We start from the raw sequence: 15,138 nt of genomic DNA on the forward strand, positions 1-15,138 counted from the left end.
CTGGGGGCAAACAGCAAACAGGGTTGGCAGATTGATCTGTGCATACAGCTTAACTGTATTAAAGCTCATAATCCCTGTAAATATCTCCAGGCAAGGCAAAGTCAGCCTTTTAACATTGACTAAATTAAGTAAATAGAAGCAAATAAATTCATAAGAAAATTGCATTTTTCTGTTGAACCCCTGTCCTTATATACATACTTATATATTTATAGACGCGATTTGTGTGAGTTGGCTGCTAATGAGGCTTTGCACACATTTGGAACCAAGATATTTTGATGGTTTTGCCACCCCGCCGTTTGGGGGTAATAGCGAAGTTCACTTTTAAATGGAGAGCGTCTGTTCCCTCTTCGAACCTTTTTACACCACAACAGATGGGGTGAATATGGAGCTCGGAAGGTTTTACCTCGGAGGTGGTAACAGTGAAGCCACTCATTAACACTGAATTTACCACTTCGTTAGCAACGCAGCTTCCTGTAGAGAGCGACCAGCCTCGGATGTCAAAACCCACTGAGCGCACATTTTGAACTAAATCGACCTTGGACAGCATATTGTAATCTGTCACAAGATGCAGTTTGCACACATTTAATCATATTCTGATTATGATCCTATTTAAATACTAGGTTTGTCAAAAAGGAATTACAAAAAAAACACCTTTGCGTGTGTGCACAAAGGTGTTTTATTTTCTTTATGCAGGCCTGTGTTTGTGTTTTAGACAGATTGTGTGCCTGCCAATTTGTCAGGATTCGAGTAACAACAGTCTCATGCTGGGATCCGTGTTGGCACCATCACAGAGTGATAAGACGCAATATGATCTCATTGGAGGTGTACTTTGTTCCCATGGAAATTGGTCAATTTTAGCAGGCAACTGAGAACTTTAGGCGGAGAAGCAGGGAAGGTTGTGTCCCAGAGGTACGCTCACATAATTAAGCATCCTCGCCAGGGTATTCAGGGCTAACAGCAGGGTTTGTTGTGAATAGAGGTGGCGAAAGAGGGTGTTGGGGAAATCATAATGCGGCGCAGAATAATACCGCTCTTGTTTTATGGAGAAAAATCCTTTTTTTTTTCTCTACTTTAACAGCACCACATTATCAGCGTGAAAGAAATTTGCTAGACTTTATTAAACCTGTTGTGCAAGAGTGTTTCATTCTGTCATTTACATCTGCTTTATTTCCTCCTGCAAATTGTCTCCGGTTGGTTGAACACTGCACCGGAGTAAAAATAAATATTAAGCTTGTAAGTGATATTTGCTTTGATCGGCTTGCTTGAAATGATTAGAAATATAAAGTGCACTTGATGAATTTGTGATATTCTTTCATGTTTTCAGGACGTATTGGTGCTATGTCTGATCTGAGAAGAAATGCACGAGAGGACAAAGACGTGGAATGGGTGTCTGACAGCCCAGGTCGAACTCAGGAGCCATTACAGAGTCACACATTCTCCCCGAAGAACAATGCTGCAGGTCTGTCCTCGGATGAACACGAAAACCCTTTAAATGGAACCCAGCCGAATCCATTTGTATACAGCAGGGTCCCCGCTGTTCCCCATGCAGGCAATTCATTGCCTTCAGGAGCACTTGTTAATGGACCTGGTTCACACCCCACCTCTGAGGTACACTGTGTCCTGAACAAAGGCTCTGTTTTATCCAACAATGTCCTGGATGCCGTGTGGCAAGCGGGGAAGGACACAAGCCCCGAGGTGTTACCACCACCTAGTGAGCTTCAATCAGACGCTTGGAAGAACACAGCGGGGCCCGTCGTGAAAACACTGGCCACACAGCCAGGTGTCAACACGCCACTGTCTCACTCAGAGGAGAATGAGTCCAAACTGGCCTGTCCCACACTGTCAGATGCAGGCGGCGTGGAGCAAATGCACATTAGCCAACCTTTGACAAAGCAGACCACGACAACAAGATCTCACCAGGACGTAGAACGGTCAGAGAGCTCCTCGGATGATTACGGAGACGCCGAGGCAATCAGGTGGGATTCAGCAAGGGAGTGCCTCTTGCAGAATGACAGAAGGCTGGAGACCAGAGTGATGCACCGAGGGGACAGGAAGCACAACACACATGGAAAAAGCATGTCAGGCTCTCTGGAAAAGGTTAACAGCAGCTTAAATCACACAAACAGACGTTTCTGCTTCTGCACTGATGTTGGAAACGTTGACCTCGACAACCAAGATGATTCTTTGGGTGCCCCAACTGATATTAAATATTCCGTGGTTGCACTCAAAGATCTTTCTAAGAACACAGTGTCAGAATCGCAGCACAATATTTACAGCACGGCAGAACAGGGAGGCTGTAATGAGGGAAATGATCCCAAACATGAAGACAATTGCAGCTCAAAAGTGGAACGGTTGAGGATGGAACAAGTGGAACAAAATCCACTTTTCTTTTCATGCACAACATGCAATGTTAATTTCAAGGAGAGGAGACATTTCCATAGACATATGATGTATCATTTAGGCAAGCATAATCAGGTGAACAGTGAGAACGTCTCGCAGCCCTTTATATGCAGGGAGTGTGGGCGTTTGTTCTGTGATAGCGACTCCCTCACGAGGCACATCATTATTCACCGAGACAGGCTGGAAAAACTTCTTGAGGGAGTCAAAGATCTCAAAAACACAGAATTGGTAAACGGGGGCGCCAAAGTGCAGAGCCCTCGGTGTGGATCTGGATGTGTAAACCCTAAAATCTCCGTCCAGCACGCCAAAACACACGATAATCTGAAACACTACTACTTCTGCGAGGAGTGTAACTACATTACGCTGACACAGCAGGCGCTCGAAGCACACTTGAGTGTCGCACACCGCAACACGCATGGGCCTCGATACGGGGAAATGACTCGTGCAAGTGATGCAGAGGAAGCGGACCGTGTTCAGTTTCGGCGTAAAGGGTGTTCTTTCACGAGCAGAGACGACGTAGTATTGGAAGGACATTCTGAGAAGGAGCGTCTGCGTTCGCTTGGTAAATATAAAAAGGTTGCAGACCAGCCTAAACCGAATCTGCCTAAGTCAACTCATGGAGAAACAGCCCCTTTCACCCACAGCTTTAGTAAAAAAGAGGATTATTACATTCAAAAGTCCAACGATAAAACTGTAAATTCTCCACAGTTTAAGTGCCGTGCCGGCTGCACCAAAAACACGCTGCCACCGTCTTTGTGGAGGGTCGACAGGCATGGAAAATTACTCCTGCAGCCAGTAGAAAAATTAGATGTGGCAACTGATCTCACCTGCGTGGAGGTAGACTCTGCAAACAATGACTGCAGGGCTTTTGGCAGCTCAAAGCAGGCAACCTGTCCTGCGACCGCCGATTTCTTGCTATCAGCCAGAAATCTTAAATTAGAGCGGATGTTCTGTCAGGGTGGCAAGAATGACCCGGAGAGCGGGAGCTTACAATCCCAAGCTAAACAAAATTCTCTGACAAAGAGAAAAATGTCAACGCCCTTGAATAACACAATTGACAGTATGAATGGTAATATATCGGCGCGGCTTTGCCAGAGGCTCAAGAAACCGTCTTCAGATAAGGAGATGGAGAAAGAGTGCGAGGGCAGTAGTAAACTCAGTGATGACAGTGAAGCTACAGGCGGCTTCTTGGAAAGCGAAAGCCAGAAGAACCCGTATGCTCGGAGGTATATCACAAAGAGACAGAGGTTTTCAGCCAAAGACCAAAGCCCTCATGTGCTCAAGGATGAAGAGGATGGAGGTGAAGACTGCAGTGACATAGAGCAACTCGTAATCAAGGAGGAGTATATCGAAACCACAGCGTGTGGCGATTCCCCAGAGTCGCCTCCTATCGCCAAGGGGGACGGCTTTGATGTTTTCCCCTCACCAGGGGTGGAACACAAGCTCTGTCCCTACTGCCCGGCCATGTTTGAGTCCGGAGTGGGCCTGTCCAATCACGTGCGAGGGCACCTTCACAGAGTCGGCTTGAGCTACAACGCTCGGCACATGGTCTCGCCGGAGCAAGTGGCACTGCGGGACCATCGGCCACGAATCCGCAGAAGGATCCCCAATGGCACGAGGAAAATGAGAAAAGGTACTATAACATTAGTTGAGCTAACAATTCAAGATAAAAATGTTTTTTTACTATTCAAATGTAATCCAAATTTTGGATCTAGAGGTCTAGATGTTGTTGATTACTTCTGTGATCGCCCTAACTTTTCATCCAGCACCAACATCCGGTCAAAACTTACCAGTGATTTTTTTTTTCAGGGGTTTATGACGAAATACCTGCAATACTAACGGCATTCTCGTCAGCCTCAGATGCCCTTTGTGGTCAATGCTAATTGGCAAATGTTAACATGCTAAAACGCTACTAATATGGTGAACATGGCAGCCATTAAACCTTCTACTTAATGCGTTTGGATTGTCATTGTGAGCTGAAACTCACAATAAAGCTCCAGTGATAATTCTCTATAGGTTTACTATGAATAACCCTGTTCAGATTGTGTAATTTTTGTTTTGTTAGTATAAATATTAAGATTATAGGCGTAGCTTGGGTTACTACACACACAGATGGAGAGTGACTTCATTCTCTGCTCAGGTAGACATTACTCCACTATATATTTATATAGCAAATAGTTGTTTGCTGCTATATAAATGCTCTTAATCCCGTTCATAGAACCTTTTAAGGATTGTCCATTACAAAGCAATCTAAAACAGTATATCATGAATATTGGCTTGGTGTTTTTGTTCTTTCATTGCAATGTTTTTGACAAATCTCATCTGATATTACAGCTGTAAAACCAGAAGCCCAAGGAGCGCACAAATGTCCCCTGTGCTGGGGTTGGTTCGATACAAAGACCGGCCTCTCCAACCACGTGAGGGGACACCTGAAGCGAATCGGTAAAAGTGTCACCAGCACCAGCAAATCCCCGCTGGGCATCCTAAACAAGCTGCTGCAGGACAAAAAGGAACATCAGAACATCCTCCAGGTCCTCAACAAGAGCCAATTCCCCTCACAGATCAGCAGCGATGGCCTGATCCTGATGCGCATGGGCATCCCAGTGAAAATCCAGCTGGAGATGAGGAGTCCACGTCCCATGTTGGACAGCTTTGTACCAAAACAGGAAGCAGAGGCCTTCTCAGATAGTAGGCTTCAGGCAGAAGCACAACGAGGCACTAAGGCCTCCTCAAGCACTTTAGTCGAACTGCTCAAGATGAGACAGCAGAGTATGGAGCTCTCAGCGAGAAGCAACCAGGAAGACTACGCAACCAGGAAGCTCTGTGATTTCACCAAAGATTACATGGAGGAACCAACCTGGGCTCATGGTATGGATGCTCACGCACTAGGGCAAGATACCAACTTCATTTTCCTACGTTACATAAACATGAGTGGCTCTGCATGTTTAAGCATTAAACATTTCAAGTCAAGTAGATTTTCACAGGATGAGGTGGTACAGTAGCAAATTAACCTTAACAATGTGGAAAATGGTTTGCATTTATATGAAGTATAATTGATTTGCAGATATTTGGCAAAACCACTCATAAGATATAAAAAGCATTTCAATAAAAGCTCCCCCACCCTTTCCCTTGGAAGAAAATACTACTCAATAGATCATTTATGTGTTTTTCCTATACAAATCAAACCCTTTGAGCTGTGTTCTATAACAGGGAAGTTCACTATAAATAGTGTACACACTAACGTTCAGTCCTCTGATTGTCATCAATATTTTATCACAAATTGTCCAGTATCTCTTGACAGATAGCTGTATACTGCAGGTGGATGCCAGTTAAACAATAGTTCACAATCATTAGATTTTTATGGGAAAATACAACAACACACAGATACAGTAGATTGAATGTCGCCAAAGTGCTTTTGAAGTTCATATTAAAAAATCATGAGATCCTCTTGATGTTTAGTTTGAAGCCCGTCATCCGTGTTTCCACAATTTTGTTTAATGTCTGTCCAAATCAAACTTTCAGTGCCGTTACTGAGAAAAATGAGATAAAAACAAGGTAAAGATTTAAACATCACATTGCTCTTTGTTGAGCTGTAATGTTCTCCCGAAGATTTCTTTCTTTGTGTGTCCGGTCCTTTAAAAACTGATTTAGATTACAATATGTAGTAAACCATTAGGGTGATAATTGTAATGAGTTTTTCATCACTGAGTTTTTGTTCACGTTGTATTCTCTACCAAAATAGAGAACTTATTTTTGATCAATATTTCTAGATGTTTTTGTGAAAAAAGTCAAATAATTTTAATTGTGAGAGATCTTTTGGGATTACCGCTTAACAAACATTCTGGTTAACAGGCTATGGGCACTGCCACTGCCAGTTCTCTGTCATAGGACTAACACGTCTGTGATATTCTTGAGTAGTTTATGAATCCTCTGTGACTCCGGTGTATGTGAAAACAAACCCCCCTGAAGACAAAAGATTGTGTTAAACTTCACCATGTAACACTTTTCAGACAGGAGAGTGCAAATCAGATGCTTAGAGTGAAACCAGGTGGAGGAGCACACTGGGACTAACAGTTTGCTTGATAATAAAATTACTGCGTGAACTCAAACACCATCCCACAATGCTTTATTCCTTAAATAATACAGTGTCAGACTACTTAGGATCTTGAACCTTGATTCAAAACAGAGGTATCAGCTAAACTGTATTATGAACATCATCCAGTCAAATAGAAAATGAAATCGCATGATTTAAACCTAAATATTTTGATCCTCTTGCCCTGTTCTCTTTGAGTTTAATTTGGCAATCTTTTATTTCATCTTTCAGGGGAATGTGATTCGAAGGAGATTTGTATTCGGTGTAACGACGCCTTCCCCGAACTTCCTGGTCATCTTCGAGCTTATACACACAGGAAGAGGATGGCCATATTTGAAGGACCAGGTAAGTCTATGGCGATTTGCATATAGCAACATGTCAAAATGTTTGTTTCATGTGCCATGCAATCCAAAGTGTGGTTGAAGCACAGGACTGAAGTGAATACTTGTAATGAAATCTGCATGGGTAGACATTAGATGAGTTACTTTAGCAAACGTCTCACGATAGATGTTGACTAGAACAGTAAATATCAATATTGGGATTATTTATTTATGCATCTTGTCAGCGATAACTTAATGCATTCCCTCAGGTAAAGCAGTGCAATGTTTTGTCTTTTTAGGCTATGATTATAAGCTGAAGAAGCCAAGGCCTGGGCTTAAGAAGAAGATGTTACCCTCCATGAATGCTAAGATTTACACACTCACCTGCAGGTACGTACAAAGTGAAGTTTGCATGTTTAAGTGAGAGAGCTCCCTATCCAGTTTCATATCTCATATGTAGGCCCCAAATAAAAGATCAAAATTCAGACCAGCCACTCCTTATCTGGGACCACCCAAAAAATCTCCAGCACTCGCTCCCTTAAGAAAGGGCTTGCAATCACGTTACAATTGGCAGAACTGTTGAAATGTGGCTGGGATCAGGCGGCAAACGCAGGTTCTGAAAAGTGAAGCCAATGTGGAAGTGCCTTAAACCTGGTTTCTCTTTAATGGGCATCAGGGGGCGGTTGCTCGGGTCACAAAAATAAGTCAAATTGTATAGCAGTCTATGAGAAAATGACCCTATTTCACACTTCATTTATTTACTCAGTAAAAATTGTGAACATGAGTGTATGGTCTTAATTGTTAGTTTTAATTCTTCTTCAACATGGTCCCATTTAGAGTAAAATAGACCATAAAAAGGAGTATTCTTTAGGGTGGGCCTACCTTGTGATTATCAGTCGATACCCAGCACCAATCCTATACCAGTGTGTTAAAAATGTAAAAAAGTTACACAGGTCATAATTCCCTCTCCAATAACTTTTTTTTTGCTGTAAAAACATCTCTTATATTTATTCAAGTTTCTCACCAAAAAAAATATATTTTACAAGATTATATTTGACCACTACATGATAACGTTATAACTTACCTTCGCTTTTACTCAATGGACCTTGAACGCATCATAATGTATCTTAACTGGATGCAGGAAAAATCGTGATACAATCAATTTAATAAAACAAAGCTTTCATTCCCCACTGGAGGAAGATGGTTGTGCATCAACTCTAGAAACGGTGACAGTGCCTCTCCTCTTCCTCTCTGCAGATTCTGCAATCTCGTCTTCCAGGGTCCCCTCTCTATCCAGGAGGACTGGATCAAACACTTACAGAGGCACCTTCTGCACACCAGCGTGCCCCACTCAGGGACCGGGATGGTCGAGGTTCTGGGTCACAAAGTACACATGAGTATGACTCGTGAGCGCCCAGATGTTGAGTAGAGTTTTACCCGTCTAGGACTTCCAGCTGCCTGAATTTGCACATTGTTTCTATGTATAATCATCATATTGTTTTAGACTAGTCCTGCAACTGTTTTTAGGAATATATAAGAGTTAATCCAGACTACTATATAAAAGTAGTATATTGATAATATTGTGTATATTAGCAAAAACTTTATATAGGATATTTAATGCTATGCTTTGCCTTATAAACTAAGCTAATAGAACTTGTAGGGTTTATTGTTATTGACTGCAGGTTTATTGAAGCTGGTCTGGCAGTGCAGAATTGCCATTGTTAGAAAGACATTGTTCTCATGTGTTTGTCATGATAAAGAAAAGTGCCTTGTAAAAAAGCATTTTGTTATAATGACAAAATATCCAAATATCTCAATTGTTTTGTTACTTTTTAATGTCATAAACAGAACATTTCTCATTATAAAAAGAAACATTTCCCAATAACTTACTCTCTTTTTATGAGAATTGTTTATTTTTGTCACAACAAGTGAAGTTAAAAGGAGCATATATTGGCAAAACGCACAAGCATTTCAATTGAGTTCACACCTCGCTTTCTTCTAGAGACGACATAAAATCAAACGGTGCTCTCGTTGTTAAGCAGTGTACACGGGGCTGTCGTTAGCTTGCGGATGCTTTGTGGGATTTCACCTCCCTGCGCCTGCATCAGAGGGAGCATCTCTCTTAATCAAAGCGACATTCATTATGTTGGGACAGCTTGTTCTGTCACTGTTCTCCTGCTTAACCTTCACCCATCAGCGCAAGTTCTGAAATACGGCTCTCATTACAGCCGCGATAGCAACATATTTTTATAATGAGGAACGCTCTCTAGTTATAACAAGAAACCTTTACAGTTATAACATGTTAGAATTATTTTTTTCTCATTGTGGCAGCTGTGTATTTCCGAAAGCTCAGACTCAAAATGGGTCGTTCTTGGTTGGGTCGGTTTTATTTTATTTTTTTCAGAGTCTAACACTGGAAGATTTATTTTAAGCACAACTGTCCTTCTTTGAGTCTCACTTCACATCATTCTGATATGTACTTTAGTTTTGTTTAAAGTTCAGTTTAGAAAGAAAACATTAATATATATTATAGCATCAATATGAATAGGAATGTATATGTTTATTTCAGTTCATTTCACCGATAAAAGCCAATAACTCTTATGTAAGAAAAAAAAACAAGATTTACCTAAATAAGATAAATATTTAACTTTAATGAACAAATGTAATTTTATGTATTAATTCATCTTTTTTATATTCAAATTTAAAATTTGTAGATATGTAGCACTCCCTAATATACAATTATGCATTTCTATAAAATATCTTACATCCCTAATCAGGCTTGATAGTTTTTAGACTTGCTCAGATTCTAATACAACTTTTTCTAGATGTTTGTGTAGAAATCAGTGACATTCATAGTAAACTTGCATGATTTGAAAATGTCACAAAATTTAAATAAATAATGTGAATTATTCTTAAATCAGACAGATTAACTAATGCATTTATTAGTGATGCCCTGTTAAGTTGTATCAATTATGGAATATAGGTAGGGTTCAAATGGACCGGGGCACCTTCATAAAGAGGATATGCAGAACATTACAGAGGCCAACATCTACAGTGTTGGTGGACCAAAGGTTTGACTCAAGTGAGCAAGCTGTCTACGATTTAGAGAACAAAAGACTTCATTTGCAAGATAGCGGTGAGCCAAAAGTTGTTAGACAGTCGAGGTCAGGGTGAAAAAGAATGCCGGTGAATTCATAATTAAAGGACAGCCGCGCTGAATTTCTGATCGTCAGAGTTTTACTCATTAAGCTTATTTTTTGAATGTCAATGTGGAGAGCCAACCAGACATACAGGAGGACAATGATGGTTCCCATTTGTTATCTGAGTCAGTGGTTTTCCATGTTATTCTGCTATATCTGTATTAAAACAATAATTAATATGTTCATGTCAATAAATGATCATTGTGCTTCCTTCAGTCACTTGCTGGCTGAGCTTAAAAACGGTAATGACTTAACTGTTGCTGCTCGAAAGTTCCAGTGACTGTCAGGTCTTTTAAAGGGTAGAAAATGCAGCACAGGAAGTGATGTATTTTATGATTTGGGCAGCAGAAACACATACCTCGAGATTCTTTTGGTGTGACTTGCCAAGTTTTGGAGACATTGGCCATAGACATGTCTTCCTTCTCTCCAATACAATAGGACTAGATAGAACTATGGTTTGTGGTAGAAAAACTCAACAGCAATGTCGTTCTTCAGAAATCGTGACCAGGTTGCTCAAGATTATCCACAGAGCTTGTTGTGAGAGCAACTTCATGTCGGAACTATTTTCTTTCAGCTGTAGTTCCTACATGAAACTGTACATGCAAATTACCATTGAGTCCGTTAATATTGGAGAGAAGGCCGACATCTCTACGGCCAATTTCTCCACAACTAGGCAACTCTCACCAAAGCAATCTAGATTGGTAAATAGCACTACAGGTAAGAGAAAACTATGTGTTTTAGATTTTGCAGTGAACTGTCACTTTAAGGAACATTAACTGATCGAAATCCAGAAGAAATGATGTAAATGTTAATATTAGTGGCCTTATTTGAGTAGGGTGATGTGGGAGTACATATATTGCAGTAATAATAAAAGTTATTATTATAAAATAATAAAAGATTCCAGCAAGATATGCATTCCTGCTGGATCCTATGGGCAACTAATGAAGTCTGTCTACAGTTGGGACGAGGGCTTTAGGTGAAAACTGGGTTTAAAAATGCACCGTGTCTTCTCAAGAGAAAGTACTGATTAAAAGTTAACCCTTTCCTGATGGACCGTTCCCTGCCCCTCAACCATGGACTGTATACAAGAAGTGGACGTGGTCGTCATGATGTCACCCATTGGTTTGTGGACTGCCTTGAGTTCAGCGATTTCGCTCTAGACATCTTGGATTACAGCCGTCGACATCTTGAATTTTTGCAGCCGGTGAACTGACGTTACCATATTTGGAATGAGGAGAATTGATGTAGTGACGCTGGATACGGCTCTAGTAGAGGCAGTGACCTGTCAATCACATTAAGGCCGCCCTAATTTACTAATAGAAACATGATGCTGTATTTAAGAGGACTTGAAACTAAAGATTGCGACCATCAAATCATGTTTACAATGTTTACTGAGGTAATAAATCAAGAGAGAAGTAGGGTCATTTTCTCATTGACTTCTATACAATCGCATTTCTTTTTGCAACCAGAGTAGTTGCCCCCTACTGGTCAGTAGAGAGAATGCAAGTTTTAAGACACTTCAGCATTGGCTTCACTCTGCAGAATCGTAGGTTGCCATCTGGTCTCAACACACGGGCCTATTTTATTTTAGGCAAACATTTAGGGCCAAACACCCAGATTTCAGTGTGATGTTGCACCATTATTCCCAACAGGAAGTGATTTTAAGGCTATGTGCTGTTTTAAACTCCTGTTTTTAGCGTTCCAGGCTGAGTATTTGATGTATCCACCGCTTGATAGCCACTCCTGGGTTTTCTACTTACCAGTGGCAAAGGGGGCTAACCCCGCAGTTTATCTTGGGCACTATTTAAAGCAGCGATCAAAGCTGTACAAACCAATTGTCATCACGCGTCTCCGGAGGGAATTTTGGAGTACATTAATGCTCCTTCTTTGGGAAATAATTGTGCCACTCTGTGACTTCATTAGGTCTCCTGGCTGTTTCAAAAGATGTTCTCTCAGGAGGTTGAAAGCCACATCGCTGGCAGACAGCATCCCAAGGGGGCCGAATGAATAAAAAAAAGGGGAGATTATAATGAGATTGAGTTAGCCATGACCAGAATTGGGCTTTTCATTATTCCACTGGCTGAAGAGAGAGAGAGGGAGAGAGGGACAAGGCTGACATAAAGAAATGTGTTGTTGCAGGGACCCACACTCGCCATCTGCCACGGGGGTCCAATGGTAGGCAGCCAATGCATGCTTATCATCGCCATGGGTATCAAAGGGGCCTCCTCTCTGGAGATTGCTCCATTAAAACTGCAAATCTAACCCCTGTATGCACATCACAGAAAAACCTGCAACACTTGCTTTTTGATTTATCCAATTTAAATGGGAACACTGGGAAACTTTGGATAGCTTTGTGGTTCTGGTGTGTTTGTTCATCAGCTAATCAAGTGTGACGCAGTGTGCATTTAAATATCATAGGACTTTTTTTTGTCAGCTATGGCGTTGTGTCCCCCCCCCTCCATTCAGCAGGCAGCAGTGATCCAGAGATCAGGACCATTGATCACGACCTGTCCTTCTGCCAGTTGTTCAGTAGTGCCACAGACTAACTGTGTGAGAAAAAAAAAAAAAAAAAGGCAGAAAAAAAAATCAATAGGTTTCCATTATCTGGTTGGGCAGTGTCACTGGCCCGTCAATGATCCCGTTACAGCGGTGGTACAAGGGGTGACACGGGCCCGCGCTCGATCGCTGCTGACAAGAGGAAAACATGCTGACAGGCACCGGGAACAAGTTGGAACACAGATTTGCACTTCAAGCAGCCGTCCAAGGAGGCGCATCGTGCAAGGCCACCGCGCCGCCAAAGGGGGGTCGAGCCCAGCTGGGGCGGGGTGGGAGGGTTGAGAGGGGGGGATCCCAGCCAGCCTCCTTCTACTGTCTGACTGTCTAGCTCTCTACCACAAACGCTTTTATCCTCCTATAAATTATTCACCTCTGGATACACCAAAGGAAAAACTCTGCTGCACTGATTGTGGCTGAGGGGAAATAAGAATAGGAAAAAAAACCTAAGGCCCAGTCTGCTCGGGCCACAACAACAACAACAACAAACCAACAACCTTAAAGTGTGCTGCATGTGAAGCACCTGCTTTGCATTGTACAGTATTGGCTACGTGAAACGCTGAAATGTTGCATCATATCTCAATTGCATGGCAGAAGATGACTTCTGTTGTGTTTTTGTATATATAAGTGAGCTCATTAGGCACCTGACTTGTCGGCCAACAGAGAACACGGGGGTCCCCGAGTCAGTCGGTCCAGATGGCCGGTCAGAAATGAATAACGAAGACATCAACTGTCTCCAGAAAGAACAGGGATCGATATATTTTGACAAGAATGAAATGTGCTTCAGATGAAGCCTTTTGGCCCTCCCAAAACACGATTTTCCCTCACGTCAAACCTCTTTACTTGTGGTTTTTTTTTCTCCTTGTGGATGATCAGATGACCCCAGATTGTTGACATCACATAGAACAATATGATTAAATAGTTATAAGACATTGCTAACTCTGAAGCAGCCTATATAATTAATAAACAGAATTTCTGGCAACATGATTTTCATTCCATCTCCTATTGTCTGAACTTATAGGCCTTTGGGACATTATGTGACCTCACGCTGCCCTTAAATATACACTCATTTATTTTTCAATTACACTTACATATGTGTACTTTCTTCCCTCTTTATGCTGTGCTCTGCAGTCCATAATGACTGGGGAATTCAGGTTAATATGTTGACAAGGTTTAACAACAGCGGGTCATGTTGCACAACACGCATGGCTGGCTCTGTTCACTGCAGCAGCTGACAGGTCCTAATCATGGCTGCCCTAAAGGCACTGGGGCAGAGAGGGGTTTTCTGTTTTTTAATCACTGCATTATAGACGAGGCTTCAAATTGAGACGTAATTAAAGTCAAAGTTGTAATAATTGTTTCGGCTAATTGGGCAGACAAGTGCGTTGTGGCTACGGTTACATTATCTGGCTGTAATTACCAGAGTCGGAGGATTTTTTTATGACAGTTGGTGCATGAAAATTCATGTTCTTAATGATATAATTAAAAAATAAAAAGGCTGAGTGTTGCTCATAGCCTGATGGCACATTTTTAATTTATTTTTTAAAAATTTAATTATTTAATGCCAAAATGCACCCAGAAGAATATTTTCTCGTTTCAAATAATTAACGTGGCCTTATTAATTCAGCCGAGGCACCAGACTGAGCATCACCACCATCATCATCATCATCATCATCATCATCACCATCAATGTGTAGTTTACAATAAGAGGATTCATAATGCAGCATCATTATTTCCTATTAATTACTGGATTACTGGATGCCTTTGGAGACAGTAGGTGTGACTTAGAACCGGTCAGGGAGCAGCTGCCCTGCATCCCGCCGGGCTCAGGATGACCTCCTTTCCTTTCTGTCTTTCTTTCTTTTCTTTTTTCTTTTTACATCACTAAACTGGAGGCTTGACATGCTTTTTTTTTTTGATTTGGATGAGGAGAGAAATGTAGAATATGAGCCAGAAATGACGAGTCAGCCACGATTTCCAGTAAGAGTAAATTGAGGAGAAAAAAAAGAATCTTATCTTAGCTTTAATAAAGACTCCCATCCACACGGATCCAGTCACATTTAGTCCACCACAACAACAACAACAACAACAACAACAACAACAACAACAACAACAACAACAAGATGGGCATCAGTGCTTTGAATCCCACAATCATTCACACAAAAAGTGAGTGTTTACGGTTGTGATTGCATCTGGTAATCACTTAGAGGCTCTAAAGAGTGTTTCCTAACCACTGGGCCCATGACACCACGGTGCAGTTCCACCCTTCGGACGGCAGGGGGCGCTGCTCGTTTCGTCCTGAGAGCCAGGAAGGAATAGACACAGAGTGGTTACAGTGGAATTGATGGCAAAACAATGATAATGGAATAAATGGAATAAAAATAACATAAAAGCAGGGGATTAATTGGACTTAATAAAAATCGAGCATTCAGCAAAATAAAATGCATAATGTTGCCTTTTATTAATTTTTTCCTCTTTTCTCTTTTCATTTTCAAGCTGTCTGAGCCATTCCTGTTCAGTTTATTGTGATCTTTTTATTTTTTATTTTTTTTACAATATTCCTGGAATGATC

At 41.4% G+C, this 15,138-nt stretch overlaps 1 protein-coding gene across 1 annotated transcript; it reads left to right on the plus strand.

Annotated features, from left to right (window-relative positions):
* The first annotated feature begins 1,338 nt into the window (after positions 1–1,338).
* Positions 1,339–8,242, plus strand: znf644b (zinc finger protein 644b). Its single transcript, XM_054602859.1, has 5 exons — positions 1,339–4,033; positions 4,735–5,268; positions 6,725–6,838; positions 7,113–7,203; positions 8,071–8,242. Exons 1-5 carry the CDS (start codon positions 1,339–1,341, stop codon positions 8,240–8,242), a joined length of 3,606 nt encoding a protein of 1,201 aa, XP_054458834.1.
* Positions 8,243–15,138: the final 6,896 nt, after the last annotated feature.

This window comes from Anoplopoma fimbria, chromosome 8, assembly GCF_027596085.1.
Source record: "Anoplopoma fimbria isolate UVic2021 breed Golden Eagle Sablefish chromosome 8, Afim_UVic_2022, whole genome shotgun sequence".
Taxonomy (NCBI): Eukaryota; Metazoa; Chordata; class Actinopteri; order Perciformes; family Anoplopomatidae; genus Anoplopoma; species Anoplopoma fimbria.

Bases quoted from the DNA above. Each gene is read 5' to 3' on its own strand.
- znf644b (XM_054602859.1), top strand. From the start codon at position 1,339: ATGTCTGATCTGAGAAGAAATGCACGAGAGGACAAAGACGTGGAATGG. The intron at 4,034-4,734 runs GTACTATAACAT...CTGATATTACAG, and splicing joins CACGAGGAAAATGAGAAAAG to CTGTAAAACCAGAAGCCCAA. The intron at 5,269-6,724 runs GTATGGATGCTC...TTCATCTTTCAG, and splicing joins GGAACCAACCTGGGCTCATG to GGGAATGTGATTCGAAGGAG.